The sequence below is a fragment of the Onychostoma macrolepis genome, chromosome 10 (assembly GCF_012432095.1).
Source record: "Onychostoma macrolepis isolate SWU-2019 chromosome 10, ASM1243209v1, whole genome shotgun sequence".
In the NCBI taxonomy this organism is placed as follows: Eukaryota; Metazoa; Chordata; class Actinopteri; order Cypriniformes; family Cyprinidae; genus Onychostoma; species Onychostoma macrolepis.
This window is the reverse complement of record NC_081164.1, coordinates 19166317-19186618: the sequence shown is the minus strand read 5'-3', so window position 1 is coordinate 19186618 and position 20302 is coordinate 19166317. Positions and strand designations below refer to the sequence as shown.

The following is a 20302-nucleotide window of genomic DNA, read 5'->3' as shown; positions in this document are numbered from 1 at the left end:
TTTAGTAGATGGAAGACCTGCTGGTATTTGCTGCACAAAGACAGAGATCTCATTGAGACAAGGACAAGGCGGACGTGACAGAGACACAGGCCACTCGGTGAGCTGAGACAGCTGGACAGGCCCGGTGACGTCTGTTTATGAATCAGACCTGATGGGACAAATGTGGCCAAATATAGTTCAGGTCTGAATGGAGGGCCACTCAAACTTTCAGATTTATTTATTAAAGAAAAATCCTTAAGAAAGGTTCATGGTTTCCACAAATGTGTCAAGCATGTGTTTTCAACATTGATAATAATAAGAAATGTTTCTGTGATTAAGATAAGTGATTTCTGAAGGATCATGTGACACTGAAGACTGAAAATTCAGCTTAAATATCACAGGAATAAATTACATTAAAAAAACAAACAAACAATAGAAAGCAGTTATTTTGAATTGTAATATTTCACAATATTGGTGTTTTTTTACTCTATTTTTGATCAAATAAATGCAGCTTTGGTGAGTGTAAGAGACAAAAACATTTGAAAAAAAATACTGTACGACATGTTACTTGCATCGTACAAACACTATTGTATGATGTATTATTGTAATTTATTTATTTTTTTGCATGAAATTGACAAAATATTTCCCGTTTTGTTGTCTTTCCTGTCCTATCACAGCTCAGTATCATCACTAGTGGCGATCTTGGGAGTGTGTGCAGACTCTTGTGGTACCATCAGCCAGTCAGCATTGTTAGGGGTCCAGTGCCAGCTGAGTGACTGTGAGATGAATGAGAACGCTAACAGACCGGGCTCCTCAGGTAATACAGACCTGTTAAAATTCATTAAATAGTACCATACTAAATATGTTCACCAGCTACTCAGCACATCATTGACAGCACCCATGGAGATCACGTTCTCATTTACATGTCAGGGCCTCTATCATTATATTTAGGGTGTACAGTGCATTTACTTTAGCTGACCGTATCCACCTTATTTTTCCCGTAAGAGCGGGCACGGCCATTTGTAAACTTAATGTGTCTGGCTTCCAGTGTCACCTGCTTCCAGCTATTTTTAGTTTTACAAAGCACCTCGTTTTGCGGCTGGTGTGTCTTACCGTATTATTTTAATGTGTTATCCTAATTATGAACACACTGGTTTGTAATGCAAACCATTTTACCGTTTACTGCACTTTGTTGTTCTTCTTGTTATTTCCCTACAGCGGTTAATGAACCGGAAGTCCCGCACATTGACAGAAAACGGCTTACTTCAGTGTTGAAAAATGAGGTGCATATACAGTACAACACAGCCTTGAGTGCCTTATTACTAAATTCCAAATGTTTGTGTAGGTCAGTGCAATACTCAAGAGATAATGGGATAAAAGAGGATGCTGGTCTCAGTTCATTCAAAATGTTGTTAAATGACACATGAAGATGTTGCTAAAAGGAAAAAAATAATCTAGAAAATGAGATATTAACATAAAAAAAAAAAAAAAAAATCAATCACAAATGAAATCAGTGAACAGACATCTTGGTTTCATTTTTAATGTTTCATTTTTACATTTTTCTTTTACATTTGAACATTACAATAGTTTTCTTTCCTCGCTCCGTTCCTTTCAGTTGTTTAAATATTATTATGTGACTGGATCTGTAAATCTTTTTGAGGCTCCGACGTTTAGTGCGTTTGCCTCTGGCCACCAGACTACACCAAATAAAACAAAAGTCATCAAACAAAACAGTTTACATCTTCAGCAGGAAAAAAAGACACATTTACATCAGAATATACATATCAGATCATTTAACATTAAAAATCTGCATTTTATATATATATATATATATATATATATCAACTTGAAAGAAAGAAATCAGCAGCTCCGGGTTTCAGGTCAACAAATTTTTTTTTCAGTGTCTTCAACTGGCTGTATATTAAAATACGTCAATATTTCAGATAAAAGGTTCACTATGTCCTTGAAATGAAATCTTTAGCGCACCAGTAATAGATTGCTTTTCGTTTGGCTTCTTCTCGACCTGCGTTCTGGATGCCAGCGGCAGAAAAATAAAAGCAACATTCACTGAACAATTTTTCATACATCAAATCTCTGTAAGGTCACTCGTGACAGCTAGCATGTGCAAAGAGAAAACCATCGTTCTTTTTGTGCACAGTGCAAAGCTTCCTCCGTACACTTGATCTGCTCTGAATAAATTAAATCTCACAGGACTGAGGTATGATTCATTAAAAATGTTTGCCTTCTTCAGCCAAAAGAGAAATAAACCGTTTCGTTCACATACAGTCCACGACAGGTTCCAAAATCAAGAGGAACGTCCTCTATTAGACAACATTAACAACAACAGACAACACAGTAAGTTTCTTTTTTTCTCAGGAGTATAAAAGTGTCAGAATGTGCAGAACGCAAGAAAAAGTCCTTTCGTTGATCACTACACAGTGTGCTTTGGACGGGAGTGGTGTTTTGGAAACTCCACGGCGAACGAGGAAAGTTTCAGCTCATGTTATCATGTGCATGAGTATGCTGGTATTACACCTGTAAAATGATTCAGCTCATGTGTATACAATAATTTAAGAAATCAATGTATTACTTTTTTCATGTCATACTGTCAATTACTTTAATTTCACCCTGATTTTTTTTTCCCAAAACACCATCAGAAAAATATGCCTGAACTGATTATATGCAGTGAAGTATATTTACATTTACATTTCTTTCTCTTATATTTGAAATCACCATGTTTTCAATGGGATGGGGGGGGGGGGGGGGGGTTGTTACAGTATACATTTTTTTATCTCTAAATGACAACAACAACACACAGATAGATATATATAGATATATATATATATATATAAAAAGGACCATAAAAATATTGGAGTCCTCTCCCTCTGTATTGCCCAAAAATAGGTCATTATGATCAACAATGAGACTTCACAATTAAAAACAGCTACTAAGATTATTTTCTTTTTTCCAATAGATGAATGACATGGTGTCTTTCAGCACGGTGTCTGTCCATATGTGCAAAAAAAAAAAAAAAGTTAACTGGCACCAAAATTGAGGGGAAAAAACTCAAATCGCAACTGAATAATTCACTCATCTAAGTATGTTTTTCTAAAAGCCGAAGTCATTTAAAAAGCATACAGAAAGAAAAAAGCATGTGGAAAAGCAAAATGCAAAGGAGTCCTGCAGTGACAGGAGGGTTGGATTACAGTTACAGCAGTTGTGATGTTTGTTTTCTGAGATGATCGTATTTTTCTTGTCCTCTCTGTTTGGTTCCACCCCCTTTGTCCATTCACCAATCAGAACCTGTAGTGCTTGAAGTCTTTATGACATCAACTGTACACGAACCAATCAGAAACTCCGGCCATTTTTCCAGGGCCTCCCGATGAACTCTGGTGAATCAAAACCAATAGGAGTCTTGTTGAGATTATGAATGGAACAGCATGAAAAAGAGAGAATCAGAATTAGAGAAAAACATGCATACCTCCAATGAGATGGTGCCGTATCTCCGTTAGCTTTCAGTGGTATCCATTTGTAAATGCTGTGGCGATCAAAGGACCCTAAAAGCAGATCAGGAGTAAGATGTTGAGCACAACTATTGAAGCTGTACAAAAACAGTGATTCTAACACACTGACAGATTCAAACAGAATAATAGAGTCTGAGATTGATTCTTCTCTCATGTGCAGAATCAAGAATTTCACTTTATCAGAACATTTATTCACAAATGATACTGATAAAAGTGCCAATGAAATCTGCTCTCTGACTGTCAGTGACAGCAGACCCTCAGGAAAAAGCATGGCTAGTTGGGCAGCAGCAGATGTTTTGGATGCCGGTTTGTCCCTGGTAGGTTTCTTAATTAGGCTAAGCAGAAAACCACTGTGCAAAAATATCAACCGATGAATTTGTGTCATTTAGAACTTTGTTGGCATTACACAGATTAACAGGAGCTTCTACTATACGTAACATCATTCAGGTGATCAGTTTAAGGAGATTCGGCCTTCAGTATGTGAAAATCTCCATGTATTTTCAGATGTTTGATTCTTCCATTTCAATTATTCTGTTACAAGTAGAGCTGCATCAGAGTAACTAGGATGCCTCCAAACATAAGGAAAATACAAGAAGAATTCCTCTTCCGTGGAGCTGATCAGTCCTGAATAAATAAGTCCTGCCCATTGTCAGACTGCGTTTGTGAACTTACAAACCCACACGGCTGATTTAGAGGGCAAAACGGCAACCTGTCAACAAGCCTTTCTGAAAAACACAGCCGCTTATCGGGCCTGTCATCAGACTATTGTGTGCATGGCAGGAGCGGATCTGTCTAATCCATACGAATAAATCAAAGTCAGTCTCACACCCGCTGCTTTAGAGGGCAGGAAGGAAAGGCTTTCTTAAATTTATATTGGCTTTTCTGCCAGGTTTCCTCATTTTAAGAATTGCGTGGAAGGACTTTATTTCGTCGTGGATGTGTGTTGATACTATGAGAGAGAGAGAGCGAGGAGGGGGGGGGGGGGGGGGGTGTTCCAGTAGGTGGTGAACTGGTGACACATGTCAGAAAAATAAATGGAGACGAGCATTTTAGTTCTGCGTCATTTCCCGTGTTAATGTTCTGCACAGAGACTTCAAGAACTGCACACACACATCTATCAGTCCAGCTGAACGAACACACACTAAAATTGGAATTAATCACAGCACAAAACGGCACTCGCTCAGAAACACTAATGCAGATGAATAAAGTTATGAATTCATGCGGTGACGTGTTTTATTTAGATGCCAGGAGGCAGAAATGAAGTATAAAAGATCCACGTTTCTGCTCACTTCAGTTTCCAATCAGCAGTTAATATTCCTGTCATTAGTCAATTGTCTTTATACACAATAAACAGCTGTTTATGAGCAGTTCTTCACCAATTTAGCCATTAAAAGAAGGGCTTTTTCATTCAAAAAGTGACAAACTACAGCAGCAGTCTCTGAAGTAAATGTCTTGCTCAAGGGCCTAATGTTGATAGTTAACGGATCAGCCTGTGTAGAAACAAACCTTTTTATTAGCAGCCAAGATCTTTATCGACTAGGCGACATCACTCCTGTTGTGATGAGAGATCATAAATTACTCCTCCTCATTACTGGCTCAGAAGTTTAGGAATAGTTCAGCCAAAAATAAGAAATTCTGTCATTTCCTCTCTTTTTGAAATTTAACCTTGGCCCATTTTGGTTATGAGACATGTGGGAAACAATGAAAATGAGCACATTTTGTTCCTCAAACCAAAATGCAACATAACCACTGTATGATTTCAGAAGACTTTGAATATACCTCACAAGTCTAATGGACCACTATTATGGTGCTTTATCATAAGCTTCCGTTGTTCATTGAACCACTAAACTACCAGCACTCTATCTCTAACATGCTTTACCTTTCATATACTGCAGATGAAAACTGGCCTCCAAGCAGACCACCCACAAGCAATAAAGCAGTGGAAATCTGCAGCAAACACTCGCATAAATCAAAATATGTGCTTCATTTGGTTAAGAAACTTATTTGTGAGAACGGGGTGAATAATTTAATTTCAATTTGGCACCTCATTATAAATGCTTTCTTCAAATTGAGATCCGTGCTGACACCGAGCCGCAACCTGACGTCCGTGACATCTGCAGACAGAATACGTGCGCTTCCTGACAAAAGCCAATTAAAGCAAGTTTTTGTGCAACGCAGGGGCTTTTGTTTGGAGACGGTGTCAAGAGCATCTGCTAGTTACAGGGACATCTGATTTTGACAATTTGCTCATTTCCAACCACGGCAGCTTTTTGCTTCCTCTAAACTGTTTGTGATGCTTTTATTCCCCAAACAAAACATCAGCGAGACGAAGTGTCAGTCTAACGGAGACTCGTGACTCATTGGGATATTTTTGAACATGTGGAATGGAACTAATTCCTCTAATATTCTTTTTTTTCTCCAACTCTGCGTTTCTAAATTGCTGCGCTGACAGTCAAGCCCTTACCATAAAAAGTGAGTCACAATGGAGAAACAGCCAATCAGACTCTGATTTCTCAGCTGGAGGTTGAATATAATTGAAAGTATGATGGACAAAAGACACTTTCGGATCTCTTGGTCACATAAGCAGGACTGAGGAGTGTAAGAGAGCTGTACTCACTGCGATACTGTGATTGAACCCGGAACCCGGCTGAGGGCTGGCAGCACTGATGTAATTTCCCACTGCTGAGTCCTGACTGCCGGGGCCATACAAGTCTGCCACGGGTCCAGGACTGTTTGCACCGGGGAAACCTCCAGGCCGTGGAGGGTTAGCACCTGTGCAAGACACGCATCAGATTTCTGATAAATCATATTTCAGTCACTAAAATGGCCACTAAGGTGGCAGAGATAGCTTCTATCAGAAAGTGTAACATGTGACAGAATATGTACACTACTGTTCTAACGTTTAGGGACAGTAAATTTTTTTTTTAATTTATATAATTGAACATATAAATTATCAATTGATATTTTACTCAGCAAGGATACAATAAATTGATCGAAAGTGACACCTCTAATGTTACAAAAGATTTGTAACAGATGCTGTTCTTTTGACCATTCTATTCATCAAAGAATCAGTATCCACAAAAATATTAAGTAGAACAATGGCTTTCAAGATTTTTTATTGAGGAACAAATCAGCATTTTAAAATGATTTCTGAAAGATCCTGTGACACTAAAGACTAGAGTAATGGCTGCTGAAAATTCAGCTTTGCCATCACAGGAATAAATTACATTTTAAAATATATTAGAACAGAACACAGTTCTTTTAAATTATAATAGTATTTCACAATTAGGGATGTAACGATTAATTTTTTATTCACGATTCAATTTTCTCAAAATTTTTTTTTTTTTTTTTTTTACAAAATGAGATTGAAGACATTATTCAGTAAATGAAAAGGTGTCCTTTAGGCTATTGCTGCACAATTCTTTGTGAAACTGAAATATAACAAAACTAAACTGAAATTTTAAACCAACCCCAAATCAAATAAGTTATACAAGTAAAGTTCATACGCTTATGAACACTACTTTAATATGCATCGTTCAGAAATACCACGTAAACTTTTCTAAAGACAGTCAGTTTCCCTCAGAGAAATATTCATGTAAACTCCAATTGTCTCGAGATTTGTTTGGCATCTCAACCGATTTGAATCGATTTTCATTTACATCCCTATTCACAATATTGACATTTTACTGTATTTTTGATTACATAAATGCAACCTTCGTGAGCATGAGAGACTTCTTTTAAACACATTAAAAAAAAAATCTTACTGACCCCAAACTTTTGAACGTTAATGCATGACGTGTTACTTGCATGGTACTGTATTGTATAATGTTCATTAAATATGTTTAAAAAAATGTGTTAAAATGCTAAATAACACTGTCAAGGGCTGTTCGAATAGGACCCGTGTTTTTTAATTGCACTATGCAAACTACATGAATAAGTATAAGGGATTTAGCTGCTGTATTTTTAAGACACCTGAATTCTGTTAAGCTCTTTCTGTTTTTAAATACAAAATTGTTCTGTATGAACGGCCTTCACATGTGGACAGCATATAGATTAAAAAACACCATCCCCATTCATGCAAAACTGCACACAGCCACATGCTGCGCTGTGCATTAAGCAGGTCTGATCGAAGGACAGGGCAGAGAGAAACAGGCTTTCCTGCTGCGCTGAGAGCGGAAGTTTCAAGTGAGCGTGAACATGCATGTAAAGATCCAGCTTCCTTTGTGACTGCTCATTCCTCACATCTCTCTTCACAGTGACAGAATACAGCTGGAGCTGGAGAAACCCCCAACATCCGTGACTGCAGTCACCACAGGTATAAACCAGATGGAGGACAAAATGCTTATGATGCACAAAGTGAGGTAATGATATCACACACTGTATCGACCTTTATATTATACTTACTCTTACTATACTTATTTACTAAACCCCCCTCACATTCATAATTTTACTATCAATGATGGTCTGACTGTAGAAAGTTCATAAAGAATTTATACATTAAGTATATATACTATAGAAATAAATATTTAGACAGACAGCATTAACTGACTCTCTGGCTGCCTCTGGACGTGCTTCCCGTGTCTTATCTGAGCGCAATGGCTTTCCTCGCTTTCACAGTCATTTTATGTGTGTACTGTAATCTTTATTTCATATAATTGCCGGATTCTGTAAAGGTGAGTGCCGTGCTTTCTCTCGCTTTGCCAAGAATAGGATTTATGCTCTAAATTAAACCCTGGGGCTAAACAGTTACTGCTATTAGCTTTAATAGCTAAACATGACTTACATTTATTGGCTTTGACTGGTAGCTTAGCAGCACCCATGCTAATTAAACCCGCCGGCCTGTGATTACGCAGCGTGTTTCTGAGACACAGGTGACTCATCTGTCCCGCTCCGGCTCCCAGCGTTGGGGTTTTAATCGATGTCACTCTGCGCATCCTTTGGCGGGATAATAAAGTGTTTTTGCTGAGCAAAGTTACACACCAACGGCATCAGTATTGACCCCTGAAAAACCCACAATGCATTGACTGTGTCCAAGTTGCCACAGCAATAAACATATAGGAGACATTTGGACAGACCTTCATATCAGGTAGCAAGCCTGCATTTAATAGATCTATCTCAAAACGCTCTAAACATGCACTGTAAAGCAATATTCAGGTCATATACTGCAGCATCAAAGCAGAAGATGAGTTTTTGTTTCCAATGCCAACACAAAAAATATAGCTAAAAGGATGTTTTTTTTGTTGTTGTTTAGCTGATAAGAGCAAAAATATAAGACAGAGAAAAAACCTCACAAAAGTGGAAAGCTAATAACAAAGTGCAGCAAATCACAAGTATCTCCAATTTCTAGTCTAAATGCACTTCAGAGATCTTAAAGTAAACAGAAATGGTGTTCCCAACTATAATATGACATATGAAAAATGATAAGAAAATTGATGTTTTTCCATTTAAATGATACACACTCAAGAATGAATTTAGATTTAGCCTTTGTACTGTGAATCCAAAGTTAGCAGCCTTAGAATGAGCACAGGTTAGGCTCGAGTCCAAACCCACATCTACATGATCACTGGTGTAAAGCAAGAGAGCTACAGACATTTTCCTGTTGGCTGCCAAATGAAATGAGGCAAAAGAAGTAGGACAGAAGGAGCCGAATCTCAGAGATCCACGACACCTGGCCTGGCACAAGCCGTGGCCCCACAGAGATTAGGACACTACCGCAGATGGGCCGCACAACGCGTGACTTCACAACCTCTTTCATCGAGACAAGACAATGAAGCTTGACGTGCATCAGTTGATCCACAGATTCAAACCATGACTGGAGGATTGTTTTAAATATGTTTTCTAAATGGTCATGCTAAACTTTTCATTCCAATGACTTGCATTAATACATATGCAACATGGGAGACAGGAAATACAAACTTGAATTTAGCTGCATTGGTGAGATCAGCCATGCAAATTTGGATCATCAATACGCTATATTACACTCCATACAAGGATGTTGCAGGAGAGTTCACAAGGGGGCAGCACTAAGTGCACATGTAATTAGGGTTCATAATTTTCCTTTCTGTTTACAAAGCTACTTCTCTCATTCATGACACAGATTAAAATTAAATGTATAGTATGCATAGTACATATTTATATATAGGTAGGACTGATTTCTTTGTACTTTAACATGCAGTACATGACTGTATACACATGGTAGGGTTTGAAAAAAAAGGAAGGAGAACAACTCTCAGCATGCAGTGTACCCAAATGCTGGGATACTTGTGTACATTTGAAATGAGGAAAAATGAAGGAGTATTTCCCCAATACATCAGAAGGAACGAGTGTTAGAAGCAAAACATGTCTAGGACAAAATATGCCATACACACCTGAGCTCTTAAAGTGGTCCGGGCTTGGGTGGTGCTGGGAGGGTGAGTTGCAGGTAGAGGTGACGTGCTCGCTTTGCAGCATCTGACCCGTATGGGGCCCCAGGGTGGCATAGTCGGCGAAGGAGCAGGGGGCGCCCCGCTGGTCACCGGGCCCAGAATAAAAGCCGTAATCGGGAAACGCTGGGAAATACACAGAATAGGTAGGACGCCGTCATTGAGAAAAGAGGTGTTTATGATACACAAAGATGAAGTGACTGAGGCAGTGATGTATGTGTGACAGGAAACAATATGAGGGTGAATGATGCCCATGCACACACTTGTACTCAATTTGTTAGTAGTCACACAACTATGACTATCACAGAGATGCTAGCAAAGATCTGAAGAGAAATCAATGAGTGAACAGGTTAGATATGGCGAATACAGTGATGAATAAAATGTGGTTCAACAGAGCTCCATTGATGTTTATTGGCAAACAAACATCAAAAAAGGATGTTAGACATCCTTAACAGACATGAAGACGCTTTGCAGTGGCGGATTATGAATGCCTCAGAGGACGTCACTTGACGGCTCCAGCAATGCTGACATTTATAGCTGGTATTTTCAATCCTACGTGTGGGTTTGATATACAGAGGGCATTAAAAGTCTTCATTGGCCTTTCAGAAACAGAAAGACGATCCAATCAAAGAAAGTCGGGATCCACCACACAGGCTTTTCATCTTGCGTCTCCCCTGCCGCACGTTTGCTTTTCATTGGGGTCTGGGACCTGCAGGAGTGTCCTGGAGCCGTGCCGAACATCACAGCACTGATTATGCCCTCAACAGCTGCCAAGAGTAATCTGAAGCTCTAAGTAGTTTCTCTGTCATCAGCTTCGCAACTTTCCCTCACCGTCCGCGGTTTGTGGGCAAAACGCCTGCCTGTCAAATTACGCTCAAGTGCTTGAGGAATGGCACCACTCCAACACCGCCTGCTTACTGTAATATGTGACTTGAGGAATCGTATTGAGGAGATGTATTCCTGTAATGATTCCAATTACATCTCTGTCTGAACTCAAGCTTCACGTGTAGGATTCAGAGAACACACACACTGTATAAAAACATGTATGCATATAAACATATGCAGATATAAGAATATGACCCTGATTTCTCTGAAACTGCTGAATTTAAAGTGTAAACGTATTAAAGGAACAGTTCACCCCAAAAAGAAAAATGTGTCATCATTTACTCACCCTCACATCATTCCAAAAATGAAAAAAAAAAAAAAATCATCTAAGCAACACAAAAGAAGACATTTTTTTTTGCCCAGACTATGAGGATCATCGGGGTCTAATATTGTTTATAACCGCAATGACTTTCATTCTATGGGTAAAAACACTTCACATTATCTTCTTTTGTCATACAGGTTTGAAACGACAGTAAACGATTTTTGTCCGAACTATTCCTTTAAACAAAGCTGGTGAGCACCCACAAATCAAATTCTGCAGAAGTCTGTGGCATTTCCTAGTTCTGTGTGGGACACACTGGGGTTGTTCCAGGTCACCGCTAGGCTTCCTGGCTCTTTAGCGAAATTGGACATTTCTGAGTCTTTAGGATCTTTCCCCACCCTGTTCTGTTACTCAGGACTAAACCGACTTTCACGCTCGAGCTCAACTACAAAAAGAGACCACAACAGCAAAACAAAGGCCAGAGACATCCTTTTCTTTTCGTAATCCATTTTTTCGACGTGCATTCTAATCGCCAGTCGTCCTTGAATTTTAAAGTGGGTTTTCTGCTCCTCGCTAATTAGACAAGCTTCCGCTGCCTCTTCTCCACTCTCTAATTAGATCTTTAACAACAAACAAGAGTCGACCTCTACACAGACTCCTCCATTTGTTAAATGGCTGAGCAGGGCGTGGGTTGGCGAACGTGCAGTCCCCCCCTCCCTCCCTCCCGCGGCGTCTTCGCGGAAACCGTACCGCACGCATTCCGCGAGTCGCAGATTGCCAGGACACCACAATGGCGGCTTCCTGTTCCATCTGCCTAATTCTGCCGATTACAGGATACTGGGAGAGGCAGTACACAAAGCCGACATTCACACACACAACGGATGTACACAGCTGCTTTGTTTATGCTGACATGGACAATTAGCCCTCAGCTGCACAAGGCGCTCAGTCGGGAAGGTCTTATCTAATAAAGGCAGGGAAAATTACCTTTATTGTTCAGGTAGATTGCCTCTAATGATAGTGCCATCAGTGTAAAAGGATATGAATAAAATGAGGCTGAAAAGAGCTCTTCAGTTGGATGGCAAGACAGCAGAAGCAGCCATCTGGGAGTGAGCCGCTGCCTGATTATCTTCCTCTGCTCATTTTCTTTTCAGAGCATACAAATGATTTACTTTCACTTGAGCAAAGGTGAGAAACAGAGAGGGATCGGACAACGCTGCTCTGACATCAAAGTTAGAGAAATAATAGCTTTCCTCTGATCTTTCTAAAACAACACATGTTCTCTCGCAGCACGTTGGAGAGGCAGCGAGCATCTCCTCGGGGGGTTGTGGCGATGTGGGTGTCTGCCGCAGAAATGTGTTTGGTCTGCACGGCACAATATGTGTGCAAATTAACGGTCTGCTAATGAACACCAATCGAATGCTGTTTTAGTTGTATGGACATCTGCTGTAGCGCTTCATCAATAACACAATATTCCAGCACATCACCAGAGCTTGATAATTCAGCTGGCAGCATGCTAAAGCTGGAAATCTCTGTTACTGCAGTCTGGGCATATGAGTTAATGAGAACAGCAATATCACTGCATGTGTCACAACTGTGTATTCCACTTTTAAAAACTTAAGCAGGAAAAAAAGAAAGAAAAAAACAAAAGAGAATGACCTTGTCTTTCTTGTCTTTAGGTAAACTAACAAATTGAAGAGTGGGTTTAAATCAAATCAGTTTAAACCAGTCAATAATGTTTGCCATATATGCCATCATTTTCCACCAAAACTGTATAATTTATAACTTAATTATGATGAAAATGCAATGTTAATGTGTAACAAATGATAAAAGTGACATCAATTTCTGACCCTGCAGAGACCGCAATGCAACTCACAAGTTCAAGGCCCAGAAAGGTAGCAAGGACATCATTAAAATAGTCCGTGTGACATTAGTGGTTCAACTGTAATTTTATGAAGCTACAAGAATACTTTTTCTGTGCCAAGAAAAGAAATTGCTACTTTATTCAATCATTTCTTCTCTTCCGTGTCAGTCTCAGCTGCACGTTCATGAGAGTATCACGACGTGTGTGGTGCTGGCGCAGGAGCCGGCATTCTTACACAGAACGTCCATCTCTCTTAGTTCATTGTCTGTATATTCTGATTCAAAAAAGGAAGGTTGGGCAAAAAATTGCAAGTCATCCGCTCTGTCGAACTCTTCGTAAACATGTCTGAAAAAAAATTAATAAAAAATGCGCAGCAGTTCAGGTTCTACGTCAGAACACCGGCTCCTGCATCAAGAGCATCACATGCATGTGTCGTGGTACTGTCGTGAACATGCATCGAAGACTGACACGGAAGAGAAGAAATTGTTGAATGAAGTCATTATTTTTCTTTTCTTTTCACATTCTCGTAGCTTCATAAAACTATGGTTGAACCACTGATGTCACATGGATTATTTTATTGCCTTAAACATGGTAGTTGAGTTGCTGTCTATTGCAGGATCAGAAAGCACTCAGATTTTGTCAAAAATATCTTAATTTGTATTCTGAAGATGAAAGGTCTTATGGGTTTGGAACGACATGAGGGCGAGTATAACAGAATTTTCATTTTTGGGTGAACTAACCCTTTACAATAAATCTTAAATAACAATAATACTTCGTAATAATTATTAATGATTAAGTAATAAAAATAAATAAAATGACAAATGTACATATTGAATTTAAAGACATCAAAATGAATAGAATGCCACCATGACCTTACTGAAGTAACCTGGGGTTAAGTGCTCACCGAATGGCTTGATCAAACCAGCAATCTTCTAGTCATCAGTCCTAACCACTATATAACAGCACTCCACGGACAGTACAGCAGAGAGTCTGAGGCCTGATGGGGCCCTTGCATTGAAATCCCATAATGGCTTCAACACCTGACAGCAACTACTTAGATTCCATAGCAACTATAAACAGGATAGCGAGTGAGTGTGTGAGATTGTGTGCAGGTGAGGCTCTCAGGTGTGAACTGCTGAAGACTTCAGCTCAGCTCCTAGTTACAGTATCACTGCCGATCGTATCTTCAGCCCAATTATTAATATTCCAGCTATCAGCGCGAAACAAAAGACCCCTTCTTCCATTTGTTTCTCTTTTTTCACTCTCTCGGTAGTCTAATTGGATGTAATTACTCATCTGCAAAACAAATGAGTGGGTCGGCGTTGCCGTGGCGACCGGATCAGCGGACCCAGCAGTGCGAATCGTTCGCAGAGCCTCATTTCTGACGATAATTACCCCCCTCCCCTCTCTTTCACTCTCGCCATCTCTCTCCTGAACAACAGAAAGGACTCGTATGAAGTTACAACTCTAGTCATCACTGTTCTACTTGTTTTCTTTCTCCCTTTTTTCCTCCGTATCTCTGCATGCAGTCAGCAGTGGGGCGGCTCTCTCTGAGTGGATAACGGCTCCCCTTGCTTCCACTTTACCAGATCACAGAAGTGACCTCAAACTGCCTCTCTCTCTCTCACTAACACACACACACGTCAAACAGTCTAAGAGCTTTCGATCACATTCACAATAAAACACAGGCCAGTGTCTTTCCTCTGCCACTTATGCGGTTGAGCTGGTTAAGAGTGTATCAGTGAACAAGTGTGTGATTATCCACACACACATAAATCAAATCCCTGGTGGCCATTCCAACAAGCCACTTCATGGTGGTTGTCAGTTAGTCCGTCATATTGGCCCCCAAATTAGCTTTGAATTTCAGAGCAGCTGTAATTAGCCTCTTCATTTCCACCTAAAGTCAATTTAGAAAGGGGGAAAAAAAATACCCGTGCCTGGATTTAGCTTTCACTTTCCATTTAAAACAGTCCTTTTTGACCGAACGGCGGGCTAATTAACATCACTAGAACCCCTTTTCCGTAAGTGACGACATTTAATAAATAATACATATTTAATGTCTTGTCATTTTGGTGCTCAGAAAGGCTTTGCTAATGAATTTTAACACATGATTTATTCGGGCATTTTCTGGCGTGCTCTCAGGTCTCTCTCAATGCTTTTCTCTGGTTGAATGACAAAGTAACCTCACAAATCCAGGCCGGTAGATCTAAATTAGTGACGGCTCAGTTACAAAGCTTTTGACACTGAGCGTTATGATTTGTAGATGCACACAGCAGGAAGACACCCATCATGCACCTAATGTTTTTTTTAAGTGACAGTTTCTAAAGTCTTCTTGTTGAGGAAACTGAAAGTTGAGAGTTATCTAGTTTTTTTGTGTTCTCTTAAAGTGTTCTAAAGTCCTACATTTTAAACAATTAGAATGTTACATAATTTTAAAAATAAATATACTACACAGAATACAATATACTAATAATAATTTTTTTAAATTTACATTTAAATACATGTAAAAAATATTCTTAAAATAATTTTTAAAAAATGTTATATTAAACATAAAAACAATGATGAAATTATACTTTTAAAAATATTTTTGTTTTAAATAATAAATTCATAGTCTAGACTTTTTAAATTGGCGTCAAAGTGCAGAAGACTCTGCAGAAGACTACTGCTCTTTACCACTTTAGAAGGTATCAATTTGTATGATTCCTTCATACAAACCATATGAACAGACTCTAGCTTTAATGTGAAACACAGTGGCTTCAGCTTTGCAGGGTCTCAGCAGAGCGAACCATTCTGGGACTGTTGATGGGGAGCTTTGCTGCTGTATCTTCAGGTGCATTTTTTATTAAATTTTCCAGGGGATTTACATCACGTCCATGCAGTCCAGCAGGAGCTAATGCAGTGGGGAACCTGGGCCTGTAGTTTAATCTCACCTCATTTACACGAGCCAAAACAGCCCTCCACAGAGATGCTTTTCAAGGCTCACAGAGCTTGTTGGGATGAAATGGATAATGATCTCAGATAATGTGAGGTATTTTGCCAAACAGGAGCATCTTCATGGCCGGGCAAGCGGGCAGGCGGCCCACTGTAGCAGAGCAGAACGTAACACATCTCATCTGCTCCCTCAAATACAACCTTGCAGTACTACCATGCTTCTATCTGTTAATTAACACGAACGGACCCGAACCCATGCTGCGTTTTGTTTCAAAGCACCAACAGCTCTGTGGAAAAAAATGAAGACCAGCAGATTTGGTAGGACACTGGGGTTAAATGCAGCAACCGCTGGCCATTGAAAAAGCACTGACACAGGACTGCTTATTCAAAAGAACATAGCTCAACACTGCACACTCCACAATTCACCAGGGCACAGGAAACTGCCTCCACTGCACTCCATCTGCTGAGCAAACTCATCACTTTCCACTGATCTGTTAGTGTCTTACGACAACTACCAACTCACTGGGGAAAGAGGAGATAAAGACAGGAGGAGAGATGGAAATAGAAGATGGGGGGATGGAAAGGTGAGAAAAGAAAATCTGCACACGATGAGGTGAACTAAAAGAGAGACACACACACACAGGAATCCTTTCTGCCTTAACGATCAGGAATAGATCAATTCGCATATGGCAACCTCTGGAAAAACAAGCATCCCGTGATCCTCCTTTGAGAGACCACTGCTTGCTCTGAAAGGGACAGAGAGATCCAGAGGGAGATGTCTCAGCAAAGCAGGAAAGGACGAGGCACATCAGTTGGAGACACATGCCGCCACTGCCGTGCACCAGGGAGATATGCCTCCAGAAGGCTGTGAGGCTCCCGTGAAGGAGGCCCCAGTGGAACCAACAGTCTCTCCCTTCGCTCTGTCAGGTCCAGGGAGACAGACCTCCACCTGAATCACTGAAACTCTCACTTTAACAGGAAACGGCAGTAAAAAGGGCACTGCAGAATTTAGATGAGGGCTTGAGTGCATTCGTGAAAGCAATTCACCAAGACAATTTCCTCTTAAGTGCAGTCGTACTAGGCCAATAAACTCCAACTGAAAGGTAACAACTACAGTGTGTTATCAAGTCTTTGAGATGTTTAGTCTGTAAGCTGTAGTATAAAGTTCTCATGTTATTGTTGGAGCACCATTACTGTTGAGACATGACTTAATTTAACATTCTCCAGTGCTCTGAACTCTATTGAGCGTATCTGCAGCAGTACCCTGGCACAGTGTTGCAAGCAGTTTAAGCGTTTTAATGTTATGTTTAAATTCAACAATTTCAACTTTGACCATATCTGACCTTTAGAAGTGCATCCAATGATTATCCGACAATTTACATGACGTATCATTACATACTATGTGCGTCTTTATACTTCATATACGCAAAATACGCCCAATGGAAACACGTCAATTTCGCAAAAACTCCCATATATCGCAAAAAAAGGTTTTGTGATCGTATGAGGTGGTCTTTCAGGTAATACGAAAAAGGAATATTTCGAAAAACTGCAATGGAAATGGCTTTTTTGCGTTTACAGGTCACCTGGTGTACGTAAAAGTCACATGATCATTCTTTAATGTACTATAATCTCAAAAAAAAAATGAAACCCCTCATGTGGCCGCTTACACAAGCATTGGTGGCACAATGCTAGTATAAGGAACTTTCCTTGGCATTAAAGCTTGGATAACCCTTTATTTACACTGCACACGTCTGTAGAGCATTATGGCCACCGGACCTGATTGTGGCTGACCGCCAATGCTTGTGTTTATACCAGTGTATAAGCTGTGGCACGTTTCAGAAGCGTCTTTAACTATTTAAACTATGGACACTTCCCATAATGCTTTTCACAGCAACACACTTATCTTGAAACCAGGGCTGGGCCAAATTCAGAATTTACTCCCTTTCCGTGAATGAGTGTGAAGTTGAATTAAATTGAATTGGCAATGAGCCACAGAAAGTTGAAAAGCAATGACAGTAAAAAGGATTCAAATTGCAAAGAAATAAAAATAAAATATAATGAAATACATAAACCAAATAGAAATTTCTATAGTTGACATTTCAAATTTCTACCTATCAATTCATTTTAAAACATGGAACTTTTTAAAAATTTTACAAAACTTTCAAACTAACTAGAAAAGCATTTGAAGCTTTTCTAGTTAAAATTAGTTATTTGAATCTCTTTGAATTAAAATCATTTTATTTCCACTTAGATTAGAAATGCAATTCTGCACCCTGTCTGCTAGCTCAATTCAAAAAGCCATTTTCAATTAAATTCTGAACATTGCACATCTCTACATGTTGACTACTCTTAAACCTGTATCACTTCAAACTCTTGACAGAGAGTGGTAAGGATTCTAGATCACCTGAGATGAATACACTCCTGTATATAGCGCTACAAAGTCAGAGTCATTCATATCAGAGGGCACTAAAACAAACACTTCCCAGGCCACAGTAAAGTTCAGGTTCAAGATTGGATCTGCTCTTGGCAGTGCCCTCTACTGATTGGCATTAACCTGGGAAGGTTGCTAAGCAGAGAACAGTCTGTAGCCAGTCATAGCAGAGAGATTCATCTTGTTCAACAAGGATGCAATGGAAGCTATGAAATGACAGATTAGGGCACATGACGAGTGAATAATGTGAAACAGGACACTAGTGAAGGTGAGTGTGTGTGTTTTTCGGCAGGGGGGAGCAGTGGCCACTCAGAACACAGGCGGTAAAGAGTGTTTACCTGGCCCTGCGTTCTGTGGGTACGCCATGTAGCCGCTTCTTCCCCGGGTCGCCCTACCTGAGCCTCGCGCTGCTGCCACTGCTGCTGCTGCCACGGGTCCGTACGCCGTCGCTGGAAAACCTGACGAGAGAAGAAAATGATTTACTAGTGCTCTTCATCTCAATGAAATTTACAGCCACATGAACGTAGCAGAACATCTCTATTCACACTAACGCAACACACAGGACAGATGCTACATCATTCAAATAATTACATATAAATCAAAAGAACTCAAATATAGTTACTCGTTTAAAGTGGTGCTAGCAGGACTGATCTACAGCCTCTCTCTCTCTTTCCTGGCAACATTTTAATTACAGACAGCACAGGAACACGTTGCACATGGAGGGACCATCAGCTTTTTCTTTCATACACCGGCTCAGAAAAATGCAACATATTAAAGTTCTAATGTGAGGCGAGCAGCACAGAATTATGGTTATTTATAAAAACGATTACTCCACTGGGAGGAAAAATGTACTTGTTTGCCCAAACACCACTAGAGGATTTAACACAGCGCCTGTCTTCCCTCAAGTGTTAGTAGAGTTGACTGAGATGCATCAGAGCTCAATCCATCAGTATGATCATTTGTATAGTGGACATGGAGCATGAGCGGACAGAGCAGAGCTGAGAGCAGAGGATTGTGGGATTAATTGCTTGCAACTGAGTGCCTATTATCTCATTGAGAAGCATCAGAGGACATGCGGTTCTCTTTAAGGTCCATAATGGCAGGTAATAATGACTGTGTGTGTATTCATTTTAATGTGCTTCTTCGAAGTTTATGAGAAAAAATTAATCAGCCGTTGATGATTTGTACTAAATACTGAACAACCAGGCAAACTCTGTTGAATGGCATTGTGTTTCACAGCATGCAATTTGTTTGTGGTAAATCGAGACCTCTGAAGGATCTACATATTTAACAACAGTCACGAGTTCAGTGTTCAAACAATGTAATCAAACATAATCATCATGATTGTAGAAGCCAACTAAAAACCCACCAGGCCAGAGTATCTACGGTTCTATTATTTCATAACAAATGTAATTACAGTCCCGGCACTTTAACGAAGGCGTGTATCTGCGTCTGACAGCTGCTCATCAGAGCAGTAAAGACTTACAAGGGGGTCTAACGCCCATCTACAGCATGTCATTACGCCAGACTGTAACCCACAACTCAGAAGGTAGAGTCAGAGGTGGGTAGAGTACCCAAAAACTGTACTCAAGTAAAAGTAAAAGTACTTATTGAAATATTTACTCCAGTAAAAGTAAAAGTAATAGTCTGAATAGTTATATATATACATACACACACACACACACACACATACATACATACATACATACATGTATACACACACTGCCGTTCAAAAGATTAAAAATTTTTTTTTAATGTAATTTATTTCAGTGATGCAAATCAGAATTTTTATCAGCCTTTACGCCAGTCGCCAGTGTCACATAATCCTTCAGAAATCATAATATGTTGATTTATTAACAATGCTGTTCTTTTTAGCTTTTTATTCATCAAAGAATCCTGAACAAAATGTCACAGGTTCCAAAAAATATTAAGCAGCAAAACTGTTTCCAACACTGGTAATAATCAATATATTAGAATGATTTCTGAAGGATCATATGACTCTGAAAA

The 20302-nt window shown here is 39.7% G+C and overlaps 1 protein-coding gene across 5 annotated transcripts in view; it reads right to left on the bottom strand.

Moving 5' to 3' along the window:
• Positions 1-1503: 1503 nt before the first annotated feature.
• Positions 1504-20302, bottom strand: part of msi2a (musashi RNA-binding protein 2a) — a 182700-nt gene continuing 163901 nt past the window's right edge. For 3 of the 5 annotated variants that reach the window (XM_058789219.1, XM_058789220.1, XM_058789222.1), the window contains 5 exons: positions 18634-18753; positions 9872-10051; positions 6121-6275; positions 3461-3536; positions 1504-3368 (listed from right to left, as the gene is read on the bottom strand). In XM_058789219.1, coding sequence (XP_058645202.1) covers positions 3495-3536; positions 6121-6275; positions 9872-10051; positions 18634-18753 — 497 coding nt within the window. In that variant the 3' untranslated portion in view covers positions 1504-3368; positions 3461-3494. The remainder of the gene's footprint in view (positions 3369-3460; positions 3537-6120; positions 6276-9871; positions 10052-18633; positions 18754-20302) is intronic. The other 2 variants (XM_058789221.1, XM_058789224.1) reach the window with 2 other exon arrangements.